Genomic DNA, 14,760 nt, shown 5'->3' on the forward strand with positions numbered 1-14,760 from the left:
CTGTCACATATTAATGGCAGATATCTAAACTTGCGGCATAGCTTTTTCTTCTATGGGCAGGAACTCTGACTCCTTGCTTTTGGGAAAAAGTCCGACCTCAATGGAATGGTCCTTGTAACCTGGATGTTTATTTCTAAGTAGTATTGGCATATTAGTTTTTCAGTCTCTGAAAATGTTGGTATTGACACCACCCTTTAATCTGTTGCAGTTGTGGGTATGAATTGTTTATTGGCATTTCAAATACAAAGTCAAATGAAATTAATATATTTTAATATCTTTTGAACTTCCATTTTGAAAATTGAAAAATGCCCTAAGGGCATCACTTTCCTTTAATAACATTTTTTCTCTACACTTGAAATTGCTCTGAGATAGTTTCTAGTTTGCTTATATTTTTAAAATTCCTATCTGCAATTACTGGGATTGGGAAAAGATAGAGCATTCATTGATTTGTCTTCAACATAGAATCTATGTTCCACCTCTGCTGCCATGAATACCACTACTATGGGACACACACGGAATAAAAATGACAAATCGACAAATGGGGTTGAAGTACTATTAAAAATGATCTACATTAAAAAAACTGTATTGGTAATTTGTGATAAAAAAGACTAACAAAATTTCCAATGTCTTTATCACATATTCAACCTGTTGTTATATGATTAATAAACTCGGAATCCCTTGGGAATCTAACACAGTGGTGGTTCACATATTATAAACTTCAATAAATGTTATTAAATTATGAGCAAAATATTTCCTTAAAGGTTGAATTACAACTCAGAGATTTAATTGCAATTTATACTCAATAGAACAAAGTTCGAACTATTAAAATGGGTTAAGAGAGTAATTTTTTAAAAGAATGTTCTTTACCTTTACATACAGGCCTGTGATCACTCCAAGCAGCAAAGACTTCAGCTATCCGTTGACAGGTGATGCTCTTTGCACCCTGTAGGACATAATCTTCATCACAAGAGAACTGCACAGTTGATCCAAGGCTAAAATTGAACAAAGTTTTTAAAAAACTAGGATTAGAAACATGTAACAATAAATAAGCTCCACTTCTACTGGAAAAGTCCAATTGTCCCAAATGTCAAATGCACACCATAACTGAAAAAAAATTATGTTATTTCTGGCAAATCAAAATGTGAAAATATGACTTGTCCACATGTAGAACCAAAGTGATAAACAGACGAATCTACTGTAACTTACTAACATACAAATTCTGGTGGAAATCCTAGAAATTAAAAGCTGTCATGAAATTTAATTATCTTGTTTCTAGTTGTAGATGCCAAGGTTAAATACATGACTTAATTTTCCATCCTAAGTACATGGTAAATGTGAAGCAAAAGATGGACAGCCTAACTTGAATGTGAATTCCAGTGCACTGCTCTCCTGCTTGCTCTGCCCAGAGGTTGTAATCTTCAACAACACCACCGCACCCAAACCACCTGTGCCTGAACAGTTCTTATTTGGCTTGCTGAGCTTGTCATACAGGGAAATTATCTGATCTTACACATTTGTACTATAAGAAGATATCTCTGGTAACAGTGTGGAGGAAAGTTAGAAGAAGGGGTAATTAGAGAAAGGGAATTCAGTAAGAAAATAACTCAGAGTGTAGGTCAGATATTGGCAAACTATGTCCCACAGGCCAAATTGGGCCACTGCCTGTTGTTTTTCAACAGTCTTGGAGTTAACAATATTTTTTTACATTTAAATGGTTGACTAGCACATTACAGTGCTTCCCTTGTATGTATTTATATGTGTATATATTTGCACATGTATTTGCATATCTGTATAAATGCATACATAAGACTGCAAAATTGTGCTTACTATTCTTAAAATAGAGCTCAAAGCTATATATATAGTGATTTAAAATTCACCTATCATTAATTATTTAACTTATTGCAATTTGGATTTTGCTTTCCCTTTCACTAAATGCCAAGTCACTAAAATTAACATTTTAAAAATTTCTAATTTTAAGAGTAATGGATATTTTTCTGAAACGAAAACCTGACCAGGCATTTTTTTTCTTAAAATCAATAAACAGCAATATACCAGTTAAACAAAATTTCAGGTTCCTTAACATGGCAAAGAAAGGCCACCAGATGTAAGTCTCTGCCAACTTCTCCACCTTATCTCTTATCCAGTGCTACACAAGATGCTTCAGCAACACCAGCAGCTTCACTGCACACAGTAGGCTGTTTCCTGCTTGGAATGCTTTTTCTCTCCACACTCTGCCTTAGAGTGTCGCATTCAGTCCTACTCCAACCCCCCAAGCTGTGCCTGAACAGGCCCTGCTCAGCTCCCTGAGCATATCATATAGAATAAGTACCTGATCACATGTGTCTTATAAAAACTTATCTCTGGTAACAGTGTGGAAAGAAGTTAGAAAGTGAAGTGATTACAGAAAGGAAACCAGTAAGAAAATGGTCTAGGTCAGGAGTTGGCAAACTATGTTCTGCAGGTTAAATCAGCAATGCTGCCTGTTTTTTTCACCCCAGGAACTAATACTGTTTTTCACACTTTTAAATGGTTTGAAAACATCAAAAGAAGAACAAAATTTTACAAAACATAAAAATTGTATGAAATTCAAATTTCATTGTCTGTACATAAGGTTTTATTGTAATGCAGATATACATTCTTTTCCATATTCTCTATGGCTGCTTTCAAGTTACAATGGCACAGTTAAGTAGTTGCAATGACCATTTGGCCAGCAAAGCATAAAATATTTACTCTCTGGTTCTTTAGAGAAAAACTTGTCAACCCCTGATCTGTGCTAAAGAAGCCAAAATTTCTGAATTAAGGAGGGTATGGCAAAGATTTGGAGGAGAAAGTATAGGGGGAAATCTCTAAGCATTAGAATATAGTCTCCTCTGGAGTGTTTTGTTTTTTCTCTCTCTTTTTCTCTCACTCTCTTTTTACAAAAATGGGTTTATTTTAAAATATAAAACATATCCAGAAAAGTGTAAAGGACAAAAAGGTCACATCTTTACTTTGAACACAAAACAAATAGCCATGTAACCACAAAATAGATCACCTCCAGGGCCTTCTTGGACATTTCAGTGACTCTATGTTTTATTTAGACTATGTGTAACTAAGCAACATTACATGTTTGATTATCTAATGGTCAATTATCAGTCAATTCTGACTTTGCCATCTCAGTAAATGGAAACTCCATTCTACTAGTTGATGAAGCCAAAAGCCTTGGAGTCATTCTTGACATTTCTCTTTATCTTACATCTAATATCTACCCCTTCAGTAAATCCTGTTGTGACACTTAACCCAGAATACAACAGTTCTCATTTTATCCCACAAGGCCTTTTTGTTATGTTGATTTTCCTGTTTCTTTTCTTGAATCACTGCACTTTAACCTTAAATAGCATCCAGAGTAATCTTTTTTAAAAGATAGGTCACGTTAGGTCACTTCTCTACTTCAAACTTTCCAGTGCTTCCCCATTTCACTCAGAGTAAAATGCAGTCTTTACTCTGCAGTCCTTATAATGCAGTCCTTATAATGGCCTATATGACCTTGACCTGGCTAATTTTCAGGAATCATTTTCTGCCACTGTCTCCCTCATTCTCTCTTTTTCAGTCACATCTGCTTCCTGGCTCTGGCTTGAACATATTAAATAAGCGGTGTCTTTGTATTTGCTGTTATATCATCCTGGAAAATCCTCCCTCCGGGAATCTATGTATCACTCATTTTCACTTGTTCTGGTTTCTGCTCACATGCCATTTCAGCTATTAGGCCTCCTTTATCACTCCTTTATCACTTTTATAGAAAGAGCTACTCCTTCTAAGCCCTACATCCTCTCCCATGTTATAGGTATATTTATTATCTAATTATTGCCTCTCATTCCACTATAAAAATTTGACCCAAACTTTGCCTAGCATATAGTATGTTAGTTTTATTTATTTATTTATTTTTGAGAGAGTGAGAGAATGAATGTATCCCTTGCATATTTAATGTTTACTGACATCAATCTAAGATAGCCTTGTGCATCCAGAGGTAACTGTTTCTCAAGAATTGGGCAAAACTATTTTTAGGTCAGGATACTCTCTGGAGGCTATTTAAATTGCTTATCATCCACATGTTCTCATTACTCACCACCAGACACACATGCACAAAGTCCAATAGCTTTCATTATTCACTTTTGGAATGGCAAAATGAAAATACTTTGGTTTGTAGTCCAACTAAGTAATGGAGAGACATCTCCATAAAATATGGAAGAGACCTATTTCCTCCTAAACTTCTATTTTTCCCAAATCTGCTTTTGTAATAAACTATTTGAATAATGATAGAAGATAATATCAGACTGTTTTGTTCCTGACACCCAGCTAGAAATTAATGTAATGTTCACTTCCTTTCTTGTTAATTTTTGGATAGCAATTATGTGATACATTCCAATGGCATTTTTTAATGACAGATTTCTGTTATTGTAGAAGTTATAAAACAGCACCAAAGGGTAAAATATTGTATAGTTGCAATGATATTATTAGCATTTATGTTCCATTTTGAAATTCTTCTCTGGAAGGTTATTTGACTCTTCAGAACAAAAAACAAACAAACACACATGTCCCTTATGTGCAGTCTTTGCCAGTTTCCATGTCATAAATTCTTTCACTGTAGTGGATTTCAAGCTACTAATGTGACATCATTGAATGTAGACTTGGGAAGAAATTTCCCAATATAAATACAAAGGACAAATAATTTTGAGCTTTTGAAATGTAATAAAATAATCTGGATTGTATTTGTTTTTAATGTAAATTATATAATTGTAAGTTTATACAATTGAATTTTTAATTGTTGTGTGTTACAAAAATGGGTTCTCAAAATTCCTGAAAATTTAACAATCAGTTCTCATGGGTCAGTATGAGCTGGCTCTAGCACACCACTGGTGTAGAATGTCACCTGGAGCTTATATTCCAGTGAGGAATAGTAAAATAAATGTAATGTTTAGCTAGTGATAAGTTCTATAAAGAAAAATAATGATTATGTATGTAGAGAGTGATAGGCAGTATTTTATATAGCATACTCAGGGAAGGTCTCTCTGTTAAGGTGATGCTTGCAGAGACAGGAAGAAGTGAAGGAAGGCACCATGTGAATAGGTGGGGAAACTCGGATCCTGGGGCAATGGCAAATACTGAGCTGTTGAGGCAAGAATGTATTTACTGTCTTCAAGCTGCAAGGAAAATGATGTGATTGGAACACAGCAAATAAAGGGGAAAAGTATATGAAATTAAGTCAAGGAAGCAATTGGGGTTTGGGTACTGATCATTTATGACCTCGTAGGATTTTGATCTTTACTATGAAAGAATTAGGCAGTAATTGTAGGGCTATAAGCTGAAGGAAAGACATTATATTGCTTTATGTTTTGAAGTAATCATATTGACTTCTGTATGAAAAATACACTTTAAGGGGCAAAGGTATGAGAAGGGCATTTGGTTAACAAGCTATTGTAGTAATCCAAGCTCTCATGATAAGAAGATGATGAGTTGTACTTGGGAGGTAATGGTTAGAAACTAATAATGGTCAAACATTGAAAAAAAAACTATTTTAAGTCTTGGTCCATAGAAGGTACTCAATTACTATTTTCTGGTTAAATGAATGAATTAATGATTCTGACAAGGTCACTGCAATTGGCACATACTATTATGATATTTCAAAGTTAACCAATGCTCTTTTTGCTAAAAGTAATAAATGACATCTTATTTAAGAGACACGTTTTTGAGCTTGTTTCTTTTCCTTTATACCAAATTGATTTAGGATGGAGACAAGTTATCAGTAATAATATATATCTAAGTCCTTCTCTACTGTTGATGAAAGCCAAAAGCCAAAACCTACTGGCAATGGTTTCTGAGGTGATGGTCTCTGAAGTATATATTCTCTTCCCTCCTCACCCCATGCCCAGAGATGAATAATCCCAGCATTTTTTTTTTCCCTCTCCAGTTAAGTTCATTGGGGGAAGTATTATGAATTAAAGTATTGGTGACATTTAGACTGAAGGGGTAGTGATATCTTCCCTCAAATCTTAAATGTACTTTTTGTCAGCTTTATGACTGTGAGAAAGTGAGAATCTCTCCAAACCTTGACTTTCTCTTCTGTTGGGGTAATTTAATGAAATATTATTTGTAAAGTACCCAGTGACAGAAAAACCACTCAATACAGTCCCTCAATCAGGTTAAAACAAAGCCTGCTGGTATAGGAGTTCTTATGTCTTTTAAAGACATTGAGTATTTCTGTCTTGCTTCATTCCATCTGACTTAAGATTTCATTCCCATAACATACTTCCCCACAAAAAATATTCTAAATTCTGGTGAGGGAAACTCATTGTTGTCCACTTGTAGTGTTTATAGTCTCAAATTTTTATTTACTTCCATATACCCCTGCTCTACACCCAGCATTCAAATCACCTTTACCTATATTTTATAGTTTCTCATATCTTTACCCTTGCTCACAGTGGTTGTTTGGGCCCATGTACAAAAGAAAAACTTAATTCATTCCTATGGGTGTGAACTCATGTAAATAGGACTTTTGATGAGGTTACTTCTGGTAAGACTTGGCCCAGCTGACTCAGGATAAGCCTTAATCATAGTACTAAAGGCCATACCAGGAAGGTCATGGAGAGAGAGAAAGCCAATGGGAATAGCCAGAACTGAAAATTAACAGAACCTGGAAGAGAAGAGAGAAGCCAGGAGAGTCCACCTTGTGTAATGCCATGTGACAAAAAGCCACAGATCAAGGATCACTGGCAGCCAGTCCCAGAACACCACAGTCTTCTGGGAGAAAAACCAATTCACAAAAACTTGATTTTGGACATCTTCTGGCATCAAAACTATGAGGCAAAAATTTTCCCTTGTTTAATCCAACCTATTGCATGGTATTTATTTTGGCAGCCAGGAAACTGAAACACAGTATGTATTCTCCCAAGAATTCCCATTTTTTTTCAATTCATTTAATTATTACTGAGGCCTAGTTCTAATTTTAAATCACCCATGAAGATTTCCCTAGTTCCTCAATTCGGAATTAATTTTTTTTAGTTTTCTGTGTTCATAATACACATACCTCTGGTAAACATTTACTACAGTGATTTGGGGGCTCAGAATAACCCAAAAGTACTAAATGAGAGGAATAGTGTACAGGAAAAAAAAAAAGTAGGATGAATGGAGACTTTACAAGGTATATAGGAAGGCTGTTGCCTACTTTACTCTTTTACTTTAAGTTACCTTAAGTGAAGTCCTTAAAAAGCATCACATATGATATTTTAGGCATGTGGACTGTAATTGTCCTCTGATTTATATATTCTAAGGACATTCTGTGACCTAAAGGATATGACACAAAGGGAAATTTTCTTCAATGTGATTATTTAGCAGTCTCTTTAAGTAGAATTCAAACAGGTAATATGGTAAATATTTCTAATTACACCATTAATTTCTTCCTCACTATTGAAGAAATTTCCTTTATCACGATTGATAAGCACCTTCATACAGCATCTACAATCATAGCACCACTTTAACAGATTGTAGACCAAAAATGTGAAAGTGCAAAACAACACAGAGGGCAGAAATCAGTGGAGAAAGCAGACTTTTTAGTGAAAGCCAGGATCAATAATGCCCAGGAAATGGATAACTTGAACAAACACTGTGTTTTTACTCTATGAACTTTTAAAACATGAGTTAAACTTAAAGAAAACCAGAGTAAATTTTCATTGAAATATGTATTTCTAGGAAATTATTCAGTCATCCTCACGTAATAGTGAAGGAAGACAAGTTGTCCCCACTGATGCCTTTGTCACCTCTGGAAACTTCTATCCTTTTGAGCTAAACCAAAACTTCCATTTTTGGAGGTTATCCAAGTTGATAAACCATTCCTAAATAAATGATCAAACACATTGCTTTTATTAGAAAAGTGGTGTGTTTACAGAAAAATTATGCATCAAATAAAGGATTCCCACATACAAGCTACAGCAGTTTGAGATTATTTATTAATTCCCGAAAGAGAGATTATGTTTGTAAACTGCTCTATTCCTCTGGTTGTGACACCCTTCGATTGTATTAGATTCAGCTGAGATGTTTTTTGGTCTGTATAAATGGACACTCCCTCAAGAAGACACACAGAAGAAGGCACAGAGAAAAAGAAATCTCCATAGACATTGGAAGAGGAGAGAACTTGGTCATTTTGGTCCTGCCATGTGACAGAAAGGAGAAGGCTCAAATAGCTAAAGTCAAGGGGAGAGCAGAGCTATTCACCTGATAGTTTGCAGCTAAAGAGACCAGAGCCCTGAGCAGCCAAGAAGGCCTGGAAAGAAATGAGCCCTTCTGCCTACAGCTGAGATTGGAAGAAGCTGGGCCCATGGAGACTTAAGAAGAGGAAAGCTGACCCTTCTTAGGTCACCTGCTTTGTTGCTTCATAGGTGATTCATAGGTCACCTGCTATGCTGCTCCAACATGTGGCAACAGACTTGGTGAGGAAGTAATCTTGAGTTGGACTCTTATGGCCTTGTAACTGTGGTAAGATTTTACCCCAGATAAATACCCTTTATAAAAGCCAACAGATTTATGGCTCTTTGCAACAGCACCCTTTCGGCTGACTGATACACCAACCTATTATTAACATCTTGCATTGATATACTACATTTGTTACAATTGATGAAAGCACATTTTAATAATTTTATAATTAATGATAACCCATGGTTTAAGTTAGGATTTATTGTTTGTGTTTTTTTTAAATCCATGGATTTAAAGAAATTATTCTATACCATATATACAACCTAACATTTCCCCTTTTATTCCCATTCAGATACATATTTCAGTGCTGCTAATTACTTTCACAATATTGTGCTACCATCACCACTGACCATTACCAAACCATTTTCATTGTTTCAATTAGAAACTCTGAGCATTTCAAGCCTGAACTCTCCAATCCCATACTCCCACACATCCCATGGTAACCTATATTCTAGATTCTGACTCTAATTTACTTATTCTAGTATCAGTGAGATCATAAAATATTTGTCCTTTTTTGTCTGCTTTATTTCACTCAACATGATGTCTTCAAATTTCATTCATGTTTTCATAAGTTTTAGAACTTAAATACTTTTTACAGCTGAATAATAATCCAATGTGTGTTTATATGGCATTTTGTTTATTAACATCAGCTGCTGGGCACTTGGGTTACTTTCATCCTTTAGTAAGTATGAAAAATGCCACTATGAACAGTGGTATGCAAATATATGTTTGAATCTCTGCTTTCAAATCTTTGGGGTATATATTCCTGGAAGTGGAATTGCTAGTCATTGGTAATTCTAAACTCAACTTTCTGAGGAACTACCAAACTGTTTTTCCACAGCAACTGAACCATTTTATATTCCCACTATCAATGAATGAGCGTACCTATTTCTCAATATCCTCTCCAATACTTGTAATTTTCTATTGTCTTAGTAGTAGCCATTCTAATAGGTATGAAATGGTATCTCATTGTACTTTTAATTGACATTTTCCTAATGACTAATGATGACAAGAATCTTTTCATGTACTTTTTGACCATTTGTATATCATCTTTGTAAGAATGTCTATTAAAGTCTTTTGCCCATTTTAAAAATTTCTTTGTTTTTTTGTTATTGTTGAATTGAAGGATTTTTCAAAACATATTCTGGATATTAAAACCTTATCAGATATGTGGTTTCTGAACATTTTCTCCCATTGTATAATTTGCCATTTAACTTTTATGATAAAATCCTTTAAAGAACAAAAGTTTTTTTATCTTTTTCTTTTTCAAAATTTTTGTAAGGTTTCATTTATCTATTTTTTCTTTGGTTGCTTTTGTTTCAGTGTAAGTTTCAAGAAACTGTTGCCTAATCAAAGGTCCTGCTGATGCTCTGCTATGTTTCCTTCTAGAAGTTTGACAGTTCTGGCAATTAAATTTAGGTCTTTGATCCATTTGAGTTGATTTTTTATATACCATGAGGAAAAGTTCCACCTTCATTCCTTTGCAAATGGAGATACAGTTTTCAGGATGTGTTGAAGGGACTGTTCTTTCTCAAGGTGGTGTTTTAGTTTCCTAGGCTGCTTAAGCAAATACCATGAAATGGGTAAGGTTAAGCAACAAGAATATATTCACTCGTGGTTTGAGACTGTGAAGAAGTCCAAATCAAGCATTATGAAGGTGGTGCTTCCTTCCTGATGACTGTGTGTGGTGTTCTGGGGCTGGTTGATGGGGATAATTGGTCCTTAGTTTGTCATACAGCAAGGTACATGACAGCATCTTCTGGGCTCTCAGTTTTTTTCTAGGTTCTGTTGACATGCAGCTTCTTGCATCTTTTGTATTTCTCATCTCTGTCTGAATTTCATTCCAATTCTAAAGAATTCCAGTAATAAAATTAAAACCTATCCTGCCTTTTGCCTGGAGAGTTTAAGTCATTTACATTTAAAGTCTCTTCTGATAATGCAGGACTTTCTTATGCCATTTTGCTATTTACTCTTTGTAAGTCTTAAAACTTTTTGTCCCTCAATTCTTCCACTAATTCCTACTTCCATTATATTTAATTTTTTGTGCTGTTACATATTGAGTGCCTTCTCATTTTCATTTGGATTTATTTTTCATATATTTTCCTAGTGGTTACCATGAGGTTAACATTTATTATACTAAATATATAACAACCATATTTATTTGGTACCAATTTGACTTCAATAGCTTTTTCTATACCCCTTTCTATGACTTTTCCTATACCCCTCCACCCAGAAATGTTCTTTTACTTGTTATCAATTATATATTTGTACACATTATGTTCAAAACCATAGACATACTGAGAAGTGATGCGTTCAAAACAGTCATCACCTCTCAATATCTCTGTTTCCCTTCCAGTTCATAGCTGCTATTATTTTTCTGTCTCTCTAGTTTATTTGTATTTATATTTTATAATAACAGTCTTACTTATTGAAAATACCCTAGTAATGATCAAAGTGATGAGTGCACAGCTATGTGATTATACCAAATACCATTGACTGCACACTTTGAATGGCTTTATGTTGTATTAATATGTATCAATAAGTATGATTTGTTAAAAAAGGAAAAAAAGATAATTTTCAAATATACATTTTCCCTATTTTGACAAAATAGCTAACCTATAATTTTGTTTACAGTCACTTAAATAAAATATAACCAAAAATATAAATATGGAAAGATAAATGATTGTGTTTGGGTGGGTCAGAGAAAAAAAGCTAAGAAATAAGAGAACGAGGAATTTTGAAAGTGTTCCATCAAGAATAAATTTGTGTTTAAATATTTATTCTGTTATTGGTTTTTGTTTGATTTCAAGTCAAGATAATTTCCTAACAATGCAGAAATTCAACACTAAAGGAGATATATACTTTTAGAAATTATTACTATACAAGTAGAAATTATCCAAGCATGAAGGTAACCTGAAAATTAAAGTATCTGCAATCAATTTCTGAAGTTTAAAAATCAAAACTAAATATACAGAAATTATTAATACCAAAACAACCTAAATAATGTCAATTTTATATCTTTGAAAATCAAATGAATCTCTAAATTTATAAAATTAGCAATTTAATAAATGAGTATTAGCATCTTAGAAATCGATTCTTTCTTTACCAAAATGAGATCTGAATATGATGTTTTCTGTTTCTTCAAAATATGCAAATGAAATAATTATTATACAAAATTTTGAAAATGAACATCAGCAAATAAAAAAGTGAGACTCACTTAAGGTTTTCCACTGTTAACATTTTCCTGTGTCTAAATTTCAGCTCTTTTTATCATTCAAGCCTATCTTCCTGTCTTTCTTGTCAGAACAGAAAAATTTTCTCTTTTTATAGAGGGTCAGTCATTTGTCCACCTGCCGTTGAATTATAACTTCCCTCCTTCTCATTATTTGTACCATGAATTATTTTTTTCTCTCTTTTGAATATTTAACCTCTCGTTTTTGCTCAAAGTTAGAAATAAAATTTTCCCCCTTACTGGAAGCATATGTTAATAAAATTTATCCTAAGTAGATGGCAAATGAGCTTATTTATAAAATATGTTGTTTCTGACTCTAAATTATATTGACATTTTCTTAGATATTTGAAAAGATTTTTAACTCCTCCAAACATTTGTTCTTAAAGGAATAAAAGAACACCATGGCCTGTTTATATGTATTGCCCATTTCATTGCACTGATAAAATTAAAGTCATTACCATAAAGAGTGTAAGTAGAAGCAAGTCAATGCAAAATTTAAGGACAGTCCCAGTCATCATTCTCATACCTTCATATTTTAGTGTACTGATATACTCCCTTCTTTGCACTACTGATCATGGTCAATATGGATACTCTCTTTGCACCTTTCGGCTTGTTGAATGCTCAAGGTCACTCACTATCTTATTTAGTATTGAAAGTAACTACTATCGTATTAATCTTTCTAAACTCTGTCTTTTGTGTAAAACTTCCAGCATATCAGATGATTCTAACTTCCCAATCCCCTGCAAAATTCCATTTCATTCCAGCTTGAATTCTGTTACTGCAAGTAAATCATTTTTCTTAAGTCTTTATTTCCTATGTTTTGATACTTTAATGAAATTTAGCATAATATCTTGATAATGGGGCAATTCTAAAGGGGGCAATATTCTGGAAAAAAGAGGAATGCCAAAAGGAATGAATTGTTCAGAAATAAATAAAAGAGCACTAGGTGAGCACTTTAGTCACGGTGGATTTTCATATGAGGACAACTCATGAAAAATGTAACTAAGCTACAAGCAAGAGCCATAAAAATCTTCTAATTCCATACTTTAAAAAAGGATAAAGATTATTTCTTTTTTTTTTAATTAAAATTATTTATTTTTGCAAATTACATTCAAAAAATACGAGGTCCCAATCAACCCCACCGCCCCCACCCCCCACTCCCCCCACAGCAACACTCTCTCCCATCGTCGTGAGACATCCATTGCACCCAGTAAGTACATCTCTGAACATCACTGCACCCCGTAGTCAATGGTCCACATCATAGCCCACACTCTCCCACGTTCCATCCAGTGGGCCCTGGGGGGATCGACAATGTCCTGTAATTGTCCGTGAAGCACCACCCAGGACAACTCCAGGTCCCGAAAACGCCTCCACATCTCATCTCTTCCTCCCATTCCCCAAACCCAGTAGCCACCATGGCTACCCTTCCCACACCCATTCCACATTTTCTCTGTGGACATTGGATTGGGTGTGTCCATTGCACATCTATGTCAAGTGGGGGCTTAGATTTCGCATGGATACTGGATGCACTCCTCCTGTTTTCAGTTGTAGACACTCTAGGCTCCACGGTGTAGTGGTTGACCTTCTTCAACTCCATGTTAGCTGAGTGGGGTCAGTCCAATAAATCAAAGTGTAGGAGCTAAAGTCTGTTGAGGCTCTGGGCCTGGGTGTCTTATTATCAGTCCAGAGATTCAAATCCCCTAAATATATCTTAAACCCCAGCACCAACTACAACTCCAATAAAGTAGCATGCAAGTCTTGTGGTAAGAGATCCCCTCCAAGTCCAATTCCATCATGTAGAAACACCAGCTCCAAAGAAGGGCCATCTGCCATGGCAGTGAACCCCATCTGCCATGACCATAGAACCCGTGGGTCTCTTTATCCCTCAAAAGAACCAATACCTGGGGTTGTATCTACTTTATCTGTCTCTTAGACTCTGCTCAGTTGTGCATAAGGGCATTCCTTCTGACAACCTCCAGACTCTTTTTTAGAGACTCATAGCCTTATATTCTCATTTCTCCTTTCCATTTCCCCCTTACATTAGGTCAGACAGCATTTTGAAGTCATGTTATTATATGTAGACAGGGATATTCTGCTGATCCGTATAGAACCTTTAATTCAAGGTCATTTTCTAGTTGCATCTTCAGCTGGTATGTGGTAGTGATCCCTCGGTGCCAGGGAGGCTCATCCCTGGGTGTCATGTCCCACGTTGGGGGGAATGCACTGCATCTACATGCTGAGTTTGGCTGTGAGAGTGGCCACATTTGAGTAACATGTAGGCTGTCAGGAGGAAACTCCCAGGCACAGTGCTACTCTAGGCCTTGTTCTTATTGCAGATGTATAGGCTCAAAAGCATAGCCATTAGTATCAGGAACCCACTGTTGGGCCCTCCTTCCTTCCTGGTTCTTGCCGTTGCCCCTGGGGGACTGCCACTGCTCCCCCAGGGTCCATGACAGTGACCCCCCAGCCAGGCACCCAGTACCCCCCCAGCTGTTGTTTTTAATTGTTTCCACTATGAGTATATCTAGACATTACTATATACCCTGGGCACATGCCCTGTATAAACTCCCTGTCAGCCATATATATCCTGTCAATAACATCCTATATCAGTATTCCTCTGCTGCCATTGTTGAACCACTCTGTGATCCAAAACTTCCTGTAAAGTGAATCCCAACATAATGTCAGCTTCACAAGAGTCTTAGATCACCGAAATTCATACATACAATATACAGTACTTCCCCAGATCCACCATAAAACCTTTTCCCTTCCACAGCGAAAATCTTTTAGCTTATTAATATCATATTTCCTGAAACTGATGTACACATTCCGAGACAATAGCTTTCAAACAAGGTGACATCTGTACTTACTATGTGGTCCATACTTTAGATTGTACAGTTTTCTAAATTTTTTAGTTATCCTATGTTTTGAAGATTATTTCTTGTAGCCTTTTTCTTTAACCTCCAAAATTAACTGTGGTTAGCTCCTCAGAAGCCTCAAAAAAATCTTCGCTACTATACCTAAAA

General features: G+C 35.3%; 1 protein-coding gene across 2 annotated transcripts in view; it reads right to left on the reverse strand.

Annotated features, from left to right (window-relative positions):
- The window catches only part of CSMD3 (CUB and Sushi multiple domains 3), a 1,328,729-nt gene that overhangs the window by 783,263 nt on the left and 530,706 nt on the right, over positions 1-14,760 (reverse strand). For both annotated transcript variants that reach the window (XM_058275930.2, XM_058275932.2), the window contains one exon: positions 868-992. In XM_058275930.2, the coding sequence (XP_058131913.1) occupies positions 868-992 (125 nt within the window). The remainder of the gene's footprint in view (positions 1-867; positions 993-14,760) is intronic.

Source organism: Dasypus novemcinctus, chromosome 14 (genome assembly GCF_030445035.2).
Source record: "Dasypus novemcinctus isolate mDasNov1 chromosome 14, mDasNov1.1.hap2, whole genome shotgun sequence".
Lineage (NCBI taxonomy): Eukaryota > Metazoa > Chordata > Mammalia > Cingulata > Dasypodidae > Dasypus > Dasypus novemcinctus.